The 17521-nt window shown below is 43.5% G+C and overlaps 1 protein-coding gene across 3 annotated transcripts in view; it reads right to left on the bottom strand.

Annotated features, from left to right (window-relative positions):
• Window positions 1-17521, bottom strand: part of SLC8A1 (solute carrier family 8 member A1) — a 412805-nt gene that overhangs the window by 59385 nt on the left and 335899 nt on the right. For 2 of the 3 annotated variants that reach the window (XM_060168807.1, XM_060168806.1), the window contains 2 exons: window positions 11345-11475; window positions 7037-7136 (listed from right to left, as the gene is read on the bottom strand). In XM_060168807.1, coding sequence (XP_060024790.1) covers window positions 7037-7136; window positions 11345-11475 — 231 coding nt within the window. Of the gene's footprint in view, window positions 1-7036; window positions 7137-11344; window positions 11476-16624; window positions 16694-17521 lie in introns of all 3 variants that reach the window. The other variant, XM_060168805.1, reaches the window with a different exon arrangement.

Genomic DNA, 17521 nt, shown 5'->3' with positions numbered 1-17521 from the left:
TTTCATTGGACTAAAGCCAGAGCTCTAAATTGCAAATAGCAGTGCCATTGAGGGTAAGTCGACATTGATTGCTGAAAATGAAAGGTCCTTCAGAGGACCCTTTAGTACTTCCATGTTCCAAAAACAGAGGTCATCCATTCCAATGCCCTAACCTGTTTGTGGCCCATCAAACACACATTGTATATCTGATTTAATTATTAAAGAAAAGGGCACATTGACCAGAAGTAAAGAATGTCCACGTTAAAAATAAAACCTAAATGCCTCCCTTCCTGGAACTCCAACGCTGGTCTTCCTTGGGTGATAAGACTCTCTTCCCAGGTGCCAAGGCCATATTGACTTGCTGTGCACATGCTGGTCTGTTGTCTTTTTTTTCTTGAAACCTTGAAGAAATGTATCCCTGACTTGTATAATGTTCTTTGTTCTGATGAGATATAAGACTGTGCTGAGAAACACGCTTCTCAGGAGCAGTTTCTCAGAGTAATCTGGGAAGCTGTCTTGCAGGCTATAGTCTTCAGTTTGGCTCAAATAAAACTCTTTTCTATTTTTATTATAGACTATTGATTATTTTCATTGACATAGTAGACAAGCAATAAATGGTAACATTATTTAAGCAGAAAGTGGGCTGAAATTTTATACATAGGTTTTGGAGCAACTTCCTTAGAGGTAACTGTACCTACCATTTCTCAGGAAACCTCAGCTTTTTTCATGAACCTCAGTCAATTTCTATTTTTACATAAAGGATAATTAAGAATCTTTATAGTCACACAAGAAACAGGACAAAAATGAAAACTCCCAAATCCCTAACACCCTCTTCCCTCTTTGTTTTTCTGATTTTCTCAAAGTCACATGAAGTCTGTGTCAAACCTGACCTAGCAGGATTATTTTTTTTCAGCTGCTTAAATGGGATTTCCATATGACCCAGGGGTTTACACATTAACTAATGAGAGTGTCTCCATAGTAATGATGTTTGATAATAGACCCTAGAAAGATTCCTGCTTAGACCAGATGGCACGGCAACCCCTTGAAACTCACTGGAGGTACCATTTTTATTATTTATTATTTAGGACTTGGGCAGTGGATCAGTCTTCAGGTTGACAGGATTGTCAAAGTGAATTACTGTTCATGGGCACCACTGAGGTGACAGTTTTTGCTATTAAATAATTCAGTTTATCTGAGAGCACTTATTACTCTACATAACATGCAAGGATGAAAGACCGATGACAGAAGCATCCCCCAAACTGAGCTAGTCTCCAGACGGGAATGGTAGACTCAGGAGACCACACCCACTCCACCTGTTTATTTAGCTGGTGTCACTGTCTCTGATTTTAATCTACTGTGAAGTGTAGTGAGGGTGGACAGGCCAGTCACGTCTAAGATCCTGGCCTCCTGTTGAATGTCTGCCCTTCTTCTGTCAAGGATTCCACAGGGATTTCTGGGCTCCAATTACCAAGCAGGAAGAAAATTAGAAATATTCGAATCGTCCTCTCACTTCGTTTCTTTTTTTACAATGGAAGACTATCTTCTCATCCCTTTCCTTCTAGGAGAATAGATGTGAATTGCATGCTGCTATTATGCTGAATATTTAATATAAGCAAGCCAGGAAGGTGAGCAGAGTGTATTTTTTTTTTTCCATTGCTCAGAATCAGGTGGTCCATGAAACATGATGCCATCGGGGCCGTTGTACAACTACAGCTGACATCCACAGAGCTCCCAAAGTTCTATACTGGCTGGTTTCTTAGAACTCGCCTGGTCCAACCCTCTCATTTTACTGATGGTGACACTCAAATTCGGAAAGATTAAATACTTTGTCAAGTTATGCAGTTGACAAGAGACAGAATCAAGACTACAAAAAGACTTCTTTTTTCGGCCACTTTTGAGTGTTCCTTCATTATGAGAAGTCCCACAGATATTATATCAGATATGCAAAATCGATGTCAAAAGTAAAAGGATTTGAGAAAAAGCCTTAATGCGGGATACTTAGAATGATCAGGTAAAAGAGGGGGCAGTGTGATGATGTTCTTGAAAGAATGTCACCAATTACTAGGCAGGAGAAGACTACAGATGCACCTAGGGAAACAAACACTTCCCTCTGTTCTTTAGAGAATTGACTGGTGCCTTCCCTGAAGGAAACATGAGCTGGGCTTAAGGAGATTTAACAAATATTAAGGGGAAGAAAAACCCTTCATATTTCAATCTGCAGCTCAGTTATGCAAATGAATAAAGATACAGGCCATATAAGGTGCCTGTCTCTGTGCCTGTGTTTTGTGTATCTGCATGTATGCACACATACATGTCTGCATGCATCTGCGTATGTATGTCTACAGGTGTTCTATGTGTGTGTGTGTGCATGTGTGTGTGTGCTCAGGACTCAGGCACAGCGAGTGAGTGCACTTCTCACCCAGAAGAGAATCCCAGGCCGACATGTACCCCAGCGCTGACATTCACCAGCTTTGGCATCTTGGGCAAGTCGTCACATTGTTTTCCTGAATCTCACTCGCCTTATCTATCAAACGGCATGTGTAATACTACAAAGGAAAAAGGTCAACCAGTGTTTTTAGTCCCCTAGCCTTTTTAGTAATTAAACTGAATTGACTGCCTTTCCACAAAATTTGGTTCTATTTTATCGTAGAATATTCAAGAAGTTTGCCTCTCAAATAACCAACTGTGCTATCCCAATGCACAGACAGTCCTTGTGAAAATACGCGTTGCCTTGATCAATCCTTATGGCAACTCCATGAGTGAGGAACAGTTTTCTCCACTTTACACACGAGGGGACTGAGATTTAGAGGGGAAGGAATCTGCCTAGAGTCACCCAGGGAGTTTTTGGAGGTCTGGGACACAAATCCACATCTTACTCCAAAGCCAGGCTTGCCATCACTCTGTCCTTCACCTCACCACCACCCAAGGCTGCTGGAAAGAACAACAATGTTCCGGCTGTGGAACTGGCACTGGCATCCTGGTTCTCTTTACCCAGCTAACCTTTGCCCTCTTCCCTGAAACATCTGTTTCTCCCTCGTAGCCCAGCTGGTCCACAGTCTCTTAAAGCCAACCCTCCGTTCTGCCCTAGCCGAGACACTAGAAAGATGGCGGCACTGGGGGAAATTCAAACCAGACACACAGTGAGTGCTGGTTTCCCTTGGAAATACATCGGCTGCCACATCTTAAAGCACCTGATTGGGCTTCCCTGGTGGCGCAGTGGATGAGGGTCCGCCTGCCGAGGCAGGGGACGCGGGTTCGTGCCCCGGTCCGGGAAGATCCCACATGCCGCAGAGCAGCTGGGCCCGTGAGCCATGGCCGCTGAGCCTGCGCGTCCGGAGCCTGTGCCCCGCAACGGGAGAGGCCACAACAGTGAGAGGTCCGCGTACAGCCAAAGAAAAAAAAAAAAAGCACCTGATGGTACTAGACTTGCCTTGTAAATTTCTGACAGGCATTTCACTACCGCTACCGCTCCTGGTATTCTATGCAGGGAAAGACAGAAGGAGAACTGCCAGGACATGACTATATAATCCCTTCCTAATCCCTTGAGTCTCATAAGTCCTTTAACTCTTCAAATATTGAACTATAAGAACTTGGTTTACAGAAACATTATGGTCATAGGAGGCCCAGGGACTGAGCTATGAAATTCAGAGAAGACAGGAGGACCAAAAGACAGCCAGGGGGTTACCTTGAAATTAGCTTAAATATAATCAGTGGGAAACAGAAGCAAAATCCTAGTTATAAAATTATTACTTTTGTTTAGCAAGATAGATCGTCTCAATTTTGCACAGAAAATTGCACAGGAAAAAGCCTCCCAATAGAGACATTTAAAAGCAATTTAACATTTTTAATAAGGCAACTGTTTCTGATTCTCAACTATTTAGCCATGAAATCTTAAAATCCAATGAAATTCTGTTTTCAAGAAATACTGCTTTACAAATTGTATTGTCTACTTAACAACCCAAGAATAGTAACATTCTTTAGAGACTTAAATTTAATCCTAATGACAACAACTAAGCTTCCTAACTGCCCTTCATGTAATTTAATGGCTATAAGCTATGGGTTTGCTTCTCTGATATTTTGTCTCAAAATTGTAAAGAAGATCCATTTTACCCAGCAGCCTGCAAATTTCTGAGCCATTTTGTCTTGTTCCCAAGCAGTCACTTAGAAACATAAAACAGAATATATTGCATGATCAATAAGAACCTTTGAGAGGTTGGGCATTTCATTCATGAACCGTTCTTCAAAGGATCTGAGTGGGAGTTATTCTCATCATGTAAGTGCTGAAACCATGGCACCAGGAGAGGTGACGAGGCCAGCGTCACTCCATGAGCCAGATGGGAGGAGCAATTTTCCTCACTTGGAAATGTCTCGCTCTTCAGGGCAGTGGACAGCACATTGGACTAGTGTTTGGTAGATCAGGGCTCTGGGCTATACCTTCCAAAGGCAAGTTGCCTTGCTGAGGCCCAGATTCTTCCTCCAGAAGGTCAGGATGATCATAATACTGACCTCATGAGATTCCGAGAGCATTTGATTCAACATAAGAAAGTACTGGCCAACCAAAATCTTCCCCTTTAAAGTAAGAATGTCTTAGCATCTTTAGAGTTGTTTCTCTGTATACCTATTCTAACCAGGAGAAAATACACAACTTTGTTTGCAGCATAATCACTCTTGCTGTTTAAAACCACCCTTTTCCATTGCCATAGACTGGACATAAAATGTTTACCTTGGTCCCTGAAAGTTACAAAAATGTGTGAATGAACCAACACAAACCACTCCATGGCTAGAAAAGCAAATTCAGCAACGACGTGTCTATGGATGGCGTCTTTTTGGCTACCATCCAATGCAGCCTCTATGCACACTTCCTGTCTCCCTCCATGGCTTTGTTGTTCTCCATGACTAGCTCACCATCGTACAGACACCTTATTTGACTTCTTGCTTATTTTACTTATTTGCTGTCTCCTGCCAGTAGATGGTAAGCTTCATGCAGGGTTATTTGTCTTTTTCATTCACTGCCATAGCCTTCTCAGCAAGAACAATGAATGATTGACATATAGAAAAATGAATGAATGAGGTCCAGCTCGTGACCATCGTACAAATACTCATATATCTGCAGTCAAAGGAAACCTGGAAACTATTAGAAATGGTCTATTAAGGCTTATGCTGCTTTTAGTGTTTCAATTCTAGTATGTCAAAGCCCATAAAATAATTTGTTTGTTTTTTTTTTTTTTGCAGTACGCAGGCATCTCACTGCTGTGGCCTCTCCCATTGTGGAGCACAGGCTCTGGACGCGCAGGCTCAGCGGCCATGGCTCACGGGCCCAGCTGCTCTGCGGCATGTGGGATTCTCCCAGATCGGGGCACGAACCCGCATCCCCAGCATCGGCAGGCGGACTCCCAACCACCGCGCCACCAGGGAAGCCCTGGTTATTTTTCAATATTTTCTACCACTGGCCTTGTCAACAGTTTCTTATTCAAGTTATCTTTGTCCCTTTAGTTTTTGTTCTCTCTACGAAGAAGGAATATAGCTCATGCCTCAGGTATTAATCTTAGATTTATAGAAAAAATACAAGCCATAATGAGGGAGTACTATAGACTGAATATTTGCATCCCTCCCAAATTCATATGTTGAAACCTAATTCTCAATATGATGGTTATATAGAGGTGGGGGCCTTTGGAAGATGATTAGATCCTCATCAGTGGGATTAATGCCCTTATAAAAGAGACCTTGGAGAGCTCCCTCATCCCTTCCCCTATGTGGGGACAGAGTGAGAAGCTTATGAGACAGGAAGCAGGCTCTCACCAGGCGCCAAATCTACCAGGGCCTTCATCTTGGACTTCCAGCCTTTAGAACTGCCAGAAATAAGTTTCTGTAGTTTACAAGTCACCCAGTCTGTGGTATTTTGTCATAGCAGTCCAAAAGGACTGAGACACGGAGTCCCCACCTCCATTAGAACTTATGCGTACATTTCAGATCTACTCCCCTAAGCAATTACTCATCATTTACTGTTCATAAATTTCCACTGTATACTCTACTGCAAGAAACCAAAGTGTGATTATTAACAGCACTAATAATAAACAGGCACAAACGTTTTTTATCACCCTCTGTTCCCACAGTACTTGGGAGATCTGTCAAATTATTCTGTGGCAGATTGGAAAGACGGAGTTGTGTTAGAAGTCATGACCCAACCGCTAGTGACGCTGTTTCCATATTTTCCAGTCTGGGAAACACTAGTTAGAAAATTCTAGTTTTATTCATTAGCTGCAAGAGTAGAAAATGAGCCTGCGGTGATCTTTAAAGAGAAAGAACCAGTGGAAATGAAACAGAAGAACTGAAAACCAGAAAATCCCATGAGAGTGTTGCTTTCCTGAATCGTTGAAAGGGGCTTTCCTCCGCCTTTTTACAATCACACAGAGAGTGGACAAGGTTTGGTGACACAGAAAAGGGATACTTCTTTCTGAATTTAATTTCCTCAGGTGTCTGGCTCCTTGAGTTTGCAACCCTCTTCATTTTATAGGATCTTCCTAAATAAAACTCCACACTTTGCTTGTATAGGAAGAAACAGAATGTGATTCTATTTTCACTTCCAGAGCCAGTGCAAACACTTATTTGTTAGATGTTGTTGAAGAGAGTGAAAAATGATGCAGATGATGGTGGTGAAGTGTCTTAACGTCACCCTGTCCCACCTATGATTTTGATGGTTCCTTTCTGACCTGCACTTAGTCACTTCTCCTGCTCTCAGGGAATTTTCCAGATAAAGCCTGTGATTGGCTATCCATGAGTAAGAGACACAGTAGGCTTTAAATTTATCTTGTCTATTTCCAGAGAGAAAGACGCAATGTAGACAGAGAAGGATGTCCTGTTTGAAGACATTTGCTTCATTGCTTCTTAGAAAGTCTGAATTCGTCCCCAAAATGTGCATGAACATTACAAATACATTTATTTCTCTTTTAATTTTATCATGGAGAGTCTTTGGTGCTTTGGCCTAGACCAAGTGGTGACGGCAGGAAAAGTAAGCTCGGGACATTATCATTTATAATATGCAGAGAAAAGCACTCACCAGCACTGACAGTGATCGCTTCGATAAACTGCTCTCTCCAGCTGTTCGTCCCAACCACGAGGGCTAGGTTTGTCTTCTTAATAAGTTTGTCCACGGTACTCTAGAGAGGTTGAAAAGAATCAGAAAATAATTGTCGGGTTGGTTAAGGCCTCGGGAAATCTCAGACCTTGATGATTTTAAAACCCCCGAGTTATCTAAAGGGTAGCAGATGTTAGGCTCAGAGCAACAGTATTGACATCAAACACTGTTACGATTATGCAAACAAGCATCGTCCTTTCTTGGAAACATCCTGAAATGGAAACTTCTTCATAGCAAATACAAGCCTCCTTCACTGCCTAATAGCCAAGGAAGAATAGCCTCACCGGTTACAACTGAGGATGTTGCAAAAGCCCATCCCTTTCCCTCGGACGCTTCATGAACTTGCTTCTCTCCTGGCTTCATCTAGAGTGTGTGTCTGCAACTGAATTAACCTATGCCCTGCTCAGCACTACCTATCGGTGGATAACTGGAAGCGGCAGAGAGATGACGAAACTAAAACCTGTTCTTACTATACTTTTGTTGATCAATGAAATGCAGCCAGACAGCAAAGCGTCAAGGCTGCTGCTGTATGATCATTAATAAATGGATTTTCCTGTGGCTACTGGTTTTGTCAGCCTGGTGGCTGGTAGAGAATTCATCTCACCTGACTCCTGCGGCAAACAAGAAAAGACAAAAACAGTCAATTTGTATGGTTCAGGGCAAACTGCAATGACCTTGCACTGAATCTCCCCCTGCTTTACTAGCTCTGAGCCTCTTATTTTTCTTTTTCTTTAAGACCTTGTTTAGGCACTTGCTTCTGTACAATTAGCACTCTTAGCTTTCCAAATGAATGTCAGTTCACGGAACCGCAGAAGCAGTCAAGCGTTCACAAGAAAACTAAGTAAGAAGATGCACCCAAAGCGCTACCACAAATCACAACAATTACAGGGAGAAGGGTCACTTCCGGAACGTGAAGCTGTTCTTCCCAGAGAGACGACCACACCAACTTGTCCACGACGTGCCCCACCCTTACTGTCAGAGCATCCTCGAATTCCCACTTATTGCAAAGAGTCAGAAAACACGTATTATTTGTCTTAGGTCAAAATCTGTACATGTTTAGTGCAGTGTCCCTGAATTGACTAAGGTTTGAGAGAGCGTGTTATTAGCTAACCGGGAGGAAGGAAAATGCAATCCCAGGGGCCCGTGCAGAAGGCCAGAGCTACATCAGAATGTCAAGTGTGTTCGTTCAACCGTCATTGCAACTGACTTGAAACACTGAGATGATAATAAACATGAAAGGGCCCATCTCCAACTGGCCCACTCTGTATTTTCAACATCATCCTTTGCTAGATTGTTTGTCCTTATGGTGGTGACCTTTTGGCCTCTAGCTTTGTGTCTAGAACTGCCAGTGCCACTGATAATAGCTGTAACCATCAGGGCTCTTGGCTGCCATAGCCAGAGGCACATGACAAGCATCTGACTTTTCTCTGGACTTGGCCAATCTCATCAAGCACTGAGTGTCTCGGTTGATGCCAAATCAAAGTTCTTGTTTTTTTTTTTTTTTTTTTTTTTTTGCGGTACGCGGGCCTCTCACTGTTGTGGCCTCTCCCGTTGTGGAGCACAGGCTCCGGACGCGCAGGCTCAGCAGCCATGGCTCACGGGCCCAGCCGCTCCGCGGCATGTGGGATCTTCCCGGGCCGGGGCACGAACCTGTGTCCCCTGCATCGGCAGGCGGACTCTCAACCACTGTGCCACCAGGGAAGCCCCTGTGTAGAATGTAACAAGAAATAACCTTGACTTTTCCTAAATGTGATGGAAACTTGGGGCAGGTCTCTCCAAGGAAGCCCTCTTTACTCTAAAGCCAAGGCAGAGAATCCCACTTTCTGGGGGATAAATAATTGAAGAGTGAAACTGCTCTAACAGTTAAACACAGACTCGCCTCAGAAAATCTCTCTGAAGAACAAAGTTTTAAGATAAACTAAACTTAAAATGTATATTATAAAATGTATATATATGTATATATAATGTATATATATAAAACCTCGGGTAGATTGTAAACTTTAGTTCATGTTAACCCTGGCGGACTATGAGACAGCCTGGGCTCTTCCCTGGACTTAATTTACATATGTGTCCTCTCTTGACCTATAGGAGGAGAGGCGTGAATAGGAGAGGACCTATAGGAGGAGAGGAGGAATTTGAAATTTGATCCTTGAACTTTGCCACGGACACTGACCTGGAGGTTTCCTATATGTCAGTCATTAGCTCTTCACGGTGCTAGTCTGTAGCAATAGTTTTAACCTCAGCCATGGGTGTTAGAAAAGTCCAGCCCTTGGTCACAACATAGTAAACAAGAACCCAGTGGGCAAAGCAGACTCGGACATTGTGAGGTATCAGCCAGATTTGGGTCTTTAATGCAGTTCTGAGGGCTTTGAACAATTTCTTTAAAACGGCTATGGTCTAGAAAAAATTTCCTAAACAAATAATATGATATCAACATTGATGCTACAGGGCATTTCAGAAACATGCCCCAAGGTACCCTTCAGTGTTACCAGTAACTGTCCTGATGAACTTTGAGCAGATGGGAGGAAACAGTCTATGGAAGATATTCTAGGAAGATAAGTACCCCAAACAACAGGACTTATGGAGAGAGACTTGGTTGACTTTCAAATGCTCGGATCATTGGAGTGGTTACCAGACAGAGCTTTGGACACAAGAAAACTTTTATGCCTAGAAGACTGTGCCCTGCCGTACCCTTCCTACAGGAAGTGACTGTGATTTCTCTCCCTGGTCATGGGTGCATGGAAGGGGAGTGCTCGGGGTGGTCCCGTGAGGAAGAGGGCATACAATCATTCCCCATGAGAGTCCTGGGAGGGGTGGGGGACAAGCGTTTACAGAAAATGCCAAGCTGTAGAATCTCTGTGGTCGCAAGTGGCACCATGCCCTCTGGTTCCAGGTGAAAAGAGGGCGCGTGACGAAGAGTGAAGATGGAGATGGGAACAGACTGGTCCACAGAAATGGACAGTCTCAGATATCCGTGCCTCGGGAATCTCAGGGAACTTGTGCATATACCAGTCAAGTGTGTGCAGCGAGCCAGGTTCTGGATGAAACGCCAGGTGGGCTCTGATGGTGGGGGTCTGCCTAGAAAGCACTAGTCCCAGGGTCTGCCCTGCTCTTTCTTTCTGTGGGAACGAATGAGAGGAGTTAACACATACATCCATAGTGGCCTGAAGGGGAAAGTTTAATTGTGTTGTTTATCTTTTAAATGCCACTTTAATTTGCAAAGACATTTTTCTTTCCACCTGTCGCCTCTCAGGCACCTTCATTTGTGAACTAAATTAGAAAAATACTGAACGGGCCCAGCAAAAGGTAAAGAAGCCACTACTGTGAGAACTCCAGATACGATCCTGAGGCTTTTAGGTTGGTGACCTGATTCTCCCTTTGGGAATTTTCATTCTGGTTTTCCAAACAGGAGCAGAATCTGCTTTAAAAAAAATAAGTGGGGAAAATGCTGCTGTGCTCTGGCTTGTCGTTCTGGAAAACCAGAGAGAGGCTGCTCTTTTTCATGTCCCACTACAGAACGCAGGTGCGGCTCCCCCGGGGGCTTCTAGGTGTGAGGACCACATGAGTGAAAAGGGATGGGAGCTGGGGCAGGGGCCGAGGGGGCAGCTAAGAGTGGTCCAAAAGGTTCATTTCAAAGTCCTAAGCTCATCCTAAGGCCCATCTGCTTACCTTCTGAAAAATGACTTTCCTCATCTAGAGAACTGGAAATCCAGTTTCATCAGGGCAGTTATAAACCCTCCAGTTACAGGCACTCTGCCTTCAGTTTGTTGATTGTGCTCAAGTGTCCTAGGATCTTAAGAAGGTGACTACAGGGAAAGCTTACCATCCTTCCTCCGAAATAAAAGCCTCATTTTCCGCAGTGTCAAGGCTTTGCTTCTACTAGATTGATTAGCTTTTTCAAACAAAGCACGTTTCTTCCACACATAACAGTCTCTTGGAATCCATCTTTGCCTCTTCCTTGCTATCCAAAGCCCTCCCTTTAGGGTGCCTCTGACCTTGCACAGTGATGTGTGCCACCCACCAGACCCTGGTTCTGACACCGTTTAGTTTATAGGATCTCTTGTTTCCCTAGCAACTCGCGAATCCCATCTCTGCTCTAAAGGCCTCTCCCATCAACGAGCCAGTTCCTGAAATTACATCTGCCTCTCGTACAGCATAGACTGACGCTATGAACCGTCTTGGTACAGAGATGGGCCTGGCCTCCCTGGTGGGCGATGCTGGTGCGCGTACCTTGAACTCATAGGATTCTTCGATGATCACTTCCAGCCTGGTGTGCTCTCCCAGAATGGGACGCCCCATTTCTGCAATGCGCCTCTCCTCCTCTTCTTTGCTGGTTAGCGGCTGCTTGTCATCATATTCGTCTGTGAAAGGGAAGGGCAAGAGAGTGAGAACGCATTCAAATTTATTTGGAAATCCCCGGATCTTGCTACAAGAAAACCAAGAAGGAAGGAAGCCCTGATGACCTACTGAAAGCCCCTGGGGTGGTGCTGTAAGGCTGGAGGGGAGAATTGGACAGACACTTGTTGTGTGGGGCAGTGATCACTCTGACGGCAAGTGATCATAATATCCCACAACCTAAGCACCTGCCAAAGGGCACATCAAGAAAAGCAACTTATAGGGCCATATCACTGGTAAAGACTCTGTCCACATGTTGTCTGCGTTGAGGGAATCACCCAGCTGTCCCCTGGGACACTGGCTCACCTGGCTGTCTGTACACATCCTTTTAGCACATGACCAAGAGGAAACACAATTAAAGTTCCAGAGCGACTCAAGGAATGTAAGACTCTGGCCTCCTCTTCTCCACTTTCTAGAGGCAAAGAAAATGGCCCAGGGCCAAAGAGACGATAGATGGGAAATTCTGATCTTAGCCTCTCACTTGCCAAGAGCCCCTGCTGCAAGTTAAGAAGCAAAACATCCACGAATCCCACGGGTCAGTAAGACGCCTGCGCTCCAGAGCTGCCTCCCTCTGGTGCAAAGCTGAGATGGGTTGGGAGGACCCTGACCATGTTAACGTTAAAGGAAACAGGGAGAGCGAGGGTGAGGCCTTTGGGAAGTTCATACTTACTCACCATGGGGGCATGATTATTTCCGGAACCACCATGTAGCTTACAATCCAGGAGAGGCTAGTGGGTGCTCAGAAAATGCTAATGGACTTGAGAGTCCATTAATGAGGGGGAGCTCACAGTTGGGTCCTCTCTGTGTGAAGGTCATTAGGATAAATCCCAGACTGAAAAGGCCACACACATGTGAAGGACAAACAGTACTCCTGTAACCACTCAGCCTCCTGTCCTCAGGCTCACGATGCTGGAACAAGACAGGCCACTTCCCCTCACAGTCAAGCTGAATGGACCTCATCTCCAAGGAAGTAGTCTTGGTGGTACAGAAAGACCACAGCCCTGACGCCCTTGCTTCTAGAACCTTCCAGGCAAACTGCCTGCAACGGGAGTCTGTTGACTGAGGAGAGATGAGGAAGGGAGGGACTTCTAGCCCAAACTCCTTGCCTTTTGCATTTAGGCATCAGCTATTGCAGGAGTCCACATCTCCCATCCCATCCCACCCACACATGGCTTCCCTCTGCTGAGGGACCCTGCCTTGGTGGCTTCATTTGATGCTCTAGCAAATGATGCAGAAGACTAGTTCCTAGGCCAGTTGTTGATTACTGAGCCATGGAGCAGTTGGGCTAGAGGCACTGCTAGCATTTTACATACGAAGTGTCAAAACCAAGCAAAAGGCAAAAGCAGAAGGTAGCATATCAAAGAATTCTTTACTATGTATTCAATAGTGTCTTCCTAAAAATATATTTCAGAATCTGATTTCCTACCCCCAGTAATTACAGGGCCCCAAAGAAATTCGAAGAAGACTAAAAATAAGCGATCTTGGACTAGCCAAAGTCTGCTAAGTGTTAGCAGATGCACAAGAGAGGTGCAAGTAGGTTACTTCTAATGGTAAAAGTTATAATATTTCTCAGAGTAGGCTTGGGAGGTTATGACCCAAGGGAAGGCAAAGGTTTTTGATTGGTGTCCCCATGACTTGCCCTTGAAATTACGTGTGTAGTCAAGGGGGTGAGCTGAGGTATGTGAAGTCCCATTTATCCAATGCTCAAACCAATCGTATTTTGATGCCCACTGCTTTCTGATCTTAAGCCCAGGAAAATGTTATTAGAGTTTTCGTAGGAGCAGGTTCTATTAGTGTCTTTGTTCATAACCCTGGCTGAGAGACATGGAGACTTAGTCAAATAAGAATTATTTTTCCAGAAGTAAAACTATTACAACTTAGATTTTAATTTGAATTACAAAGCCATTTGGGGGAGAATATTTATTATGTCCCCCTTTTAATAGTTTACTTATACATGGGAAGTTGCTTTTAATGGGATTCAAGTCAATTTAGGTAAAAAAAAAAATAGAGAAATTATGAAAGAAAGGTGATGCGGTGGCATTGTTGAAAGCCGCATTTCGCAAAATGAAATGATTTGGAACATGGTATTAAATGAACGGACATGGTAGTAAATGAAATCAAATCACATAGTGAGTGAAAAGGTTATTCCCTTTTTAATCCTCCTTCAGTCCTTATGATGAAGAAGTTTGGTGCTGTCAGGTCTGTAACTAGTTCTTGACATTAGGGTTTCTACCATTTACGAAAGAGAAAATAGCTCTCAGGCATAGAGCATTTGACTGCATTGAGCTAGAAGTAATAACTTTTTTCATTCTAAAAATTTTAACCTTACTTTCTCTACGTGATAAATACTAGCTTTCTATTAGTGTTAGTAACTTAAAGTTTTTTTTTTTTAAACAAATCGAGTGAAGTAAAAACATGAGGCAAAAAATTGCATGAAGTAAATAATAGCATAGTTGGTATGCGGCCTAAGGAAATATTGTAAAAGAGGTATGCGAAAGAACAAAATTTTAGGAATTAATATTTAAACAGATTTTATACTAACCTAAAGAAAAGCAGGAACCTTGTTTCTATCACTTTCTACATTCTTGCTCCAAGCTAGACTTGAATTTAATGCCACACTTTATTCCACTGTCTACCCATCTGGAAAACCTTCCCCATTTTCATCTAGCTAAATCCTACTTACCTTTCAAAACCCTACCTCTTCTCGCATGAAATATCCCTCAATTGACCTATTTAGGAATGACCACTCTAACCTTAAATTAATTCTGAATATTTGTTGTGTGTACATATTAAACATGGACACTTCTAATATACTGCTTTTTAATATTTAAACTACCTTTACATACAGATATCCAACGTGTAAACTTACCAAGATAGAACAATATGTCTCATTGCTCTTTGGATTTTCCTCATATCCCTCAGAGCCTATTACTATGTATGGAAAGTAGTAGGTGCCCAATAAGTATTTGTCATGTGACTGTCCAACTCACTGTTAGACAAGCCTCTTCTTTGCTCTATGCATATAGTAAAGACCATTTGTTCATTTCACACGTCATTGCACTCCTACACTATGTCAGCATACTGAGGCCCCTCCCACCCCGCCTCTTTTTCCAGGAACTCATGGTCTAGTGGGAAGTGAGGCATATAGATGGGACAACTTCTAGTACAGCAAGGTAGGGGCTGAAGGTCCAGGGTCAGGGAGTAGCTCCCTCTGACCAAAGGAGTCAGGGAAGGCTTCAGGAAAGAGGAGATATTTGAAATTGGCCTTGAAGCATGTATAGGAGCTTGCCAGGTGAAGGTGGTGGGAAGGCTGGCTAGGAGGTAATAGAGGAAGGAGGGGCATTCCAGGCAGAAAGAAGTCAAAGCACAAAGGCCTAGTGTCATGGTAGGGTCAGGGATATTTTCACTTAATAAACATCGTGAACATTTAAGAGATAATTATACTTATATGTAACTGAGAGAAGACAGCTGGATAAATCCTATTGCTCTATAATGATACAGATAAATTAGTATTTGTGATCCAGATTTTTGAAACTGGCAAAGAAGAGAGCTAAGCTTATTTTTTTAAAGTGTCTTCTCTTTAGGTATCTTTTATTGAATAGGGAAATCGTTTAACGGCACATTTTTTGATCACCTATTTTTTTTTCACTTTGAGTGCTGGATCAAATGCAGTTCATTTTACTGTGGCCAAGTCAGTTTCATTTCCTTATTTATGCATATGCTGTGCTTTTAGTTCTGCTTCTCAGGTAGAGGAAATTCTCTATGTAATCCTGTTTATCTGTATATGTACATATATATGTACATATTTTTAAACTCATCATATTTTATTGAGAAGTTGATAATAAATTATATAACATCATGGTCTTAACCAACCAACCCAACTTAAAGATCAAATGCATAATTAACGGCCATGGTTAAAATCAGTATTGACAGGACAGAAAACAATCCTGTGATGAAATCATTGGTAGGGGTCCTCCCTTCCCCTGAGTAACTGATTTTGCAAATGACACATCACAATAGCTAATAGGTACCAGGGATCTGGGAAAAGCAGAATTATGAGAAAGCTGCTGTTAATGCTTTCTTGATCAGGCTGCATTTGGAAGCCACATCACTGTAAGAGGTGAAGGGCTGAGAACACGAATCTCTATTAGAAAACAATACAACCCACGTGGAGATCTGCACCCGAGGAGCTACTGTGGATATTCTTGAATGCATTTGCAATTTTTTGTCTCAACAAACAATGTAAAATTTGGAAATGGGTACAAGGCCAGTGGTGGGACAATTTGCTTGTGGTTATTTTAATCCTTCACTCAGATCTGTGTTGACAAGTCTGAGAGCGGAGATCTCTTTTTCAGCACCTGGCTTGTCTGTTTGATTAGAACCTAAAGAGACTGGTACTTTATTTCCATGAGGAATATTCTGGAACAACTCTGCAGTCAGGGCTGCATGATTACTGAATGGGGGTGTGGGATGCGAGAACGAGCAAAGTCTTACTGCAGCAGGCAGAAGTGTTTCTGCAGCCATGACCAGTGATGGGCGATGGTGACAACTGAAGAGTGAGTATCCGTGTCCTTATCCAGAGCTTGGTAAATTAAGGCAAGGGGCTCACACCCGGGCTCTAATCCTACAGTCGATCTGGGATCGCTTTGTCATCCTTTAGTCACCCTGTCAATGTTCCCCTCTGGAGAAACCCCACAGATGTACTGTCATCTGTGCATATTTGGCTAACATCATGTTGCCTGGCGGAAGGAAAGGCAGACTCTGGGAAGAGAGACAGCTTGCTTTTAAAGACATTTCATGACATTTGCAATGAAAGACCCATGTTGAAGAAGCAAGATTTGCAAGAAATCTGGAGTATACTGAAACTTGAGAGGCTATTGGACTCAATCTTCTCTGTAGGTCCATGCTTCCCCCTCCACCATGCATCCCGTCCTGGGCCGATGTGGTGTCTTGTTGCTGACTCATCATACCCCCAACTGCAGAGAAGCCACGGCATTGTGTAGCAATGCTTTAGAGGTAATGGGGGTGAACTGTGTCACTTTAATGTCGAAAGACCGAAAGAACCCTTGAAGGCAATTAAACTGTGGTTTTCAAGGACCATGATGAAATGAGTACCTGCGATGGTGATTATAGTAGAGGGGATCGGATGTTCTCTAGCATGAACTTTCCTGAAGACAGGTTGGCCTGGCAAAAGGACAGGCAGAAAGTCAGCAGACTGGATTGCACTGATTTGCCAGAAGAGCTTTGTGGAATTAGTAAGCTGAATGTCACGCCCAGATGCACCCAGTGCAAGCAATGTTAGTTTGGGGACTGAGTGGTCAGAGGTCACTGTTATGTAGGTTGAAGAAGTGAGCAAGTAAATAAACGGGGCAGGTGTTCTAGGAGTCCAATCAGATTGTGTGAATAAAGCACACACCCCACAGTAGGGTTGCAGCCAGATTCCTGCAGGTGTCTGAGATGGAGTATCCATGCCCGTCAAGTTCCTGCTTCCAGAGGCATCACGGAACAATGAAAAGCACTCGGTGTGATGACAGGTAGCCTCGTGGTGCCAACAACATGGCCTTAAGTAGGCCATTTCTCCAGTTACCCCATGTGTGAAATGGAGATAATAGTGCCTGCTCTGTCCATATCACAGGTCTGTGTGAGGGTCAAGCAACATAACACCAGGGAACATGCTTATTTGTTTCCTTGGCAGTCTGAATGGGAGAAGGTTGTACACACTGGCAGGTTTTACAAGGGTTCACCATTGTCACAGTGACTGGCTGGATTACCTAGTTTAGGGTTTTCATGAAACTCCTGGTTCAACTGACTACCTGCTTTTCGCTTCTACCAAGAGATCCCAGAACCGACCTGGAATCATGAGACTGGGACTGCAAATTCTGCCATATGCTTTCCATCTAAACTTGGGCAAAAGGTGTTTCTTTTCTCTGGGATTCAGTTTTCTCAATTGTACAATGAAGGCAAACTTGAAGGGGATTTGTTTCTCTAACCTATATACTGGAGTGACTAAAG

Source organism: Lagenorhynchus albirostris, chromosome 13 (genome assembly GCF_949774975.1).
Source record: "Lagenorhynchus albirostris chromosome 13, mLagAlb1.1, whole genome shotgun sequence".
In the NCBI taxonomy this organism is placed as follows: domain Eukaryota; kingdom Metazoa; phylum Chordata; class Mammalia; order Artiodactyla; family Delphinidae; genus Lagenorhynchus; species Lagenorhynchus albirostris.
The sequence above is the reverse complement of the archived record's forward strand: the minus strand, read 5'-3'. Positions and strand labels throughout refer to the sequence as shown.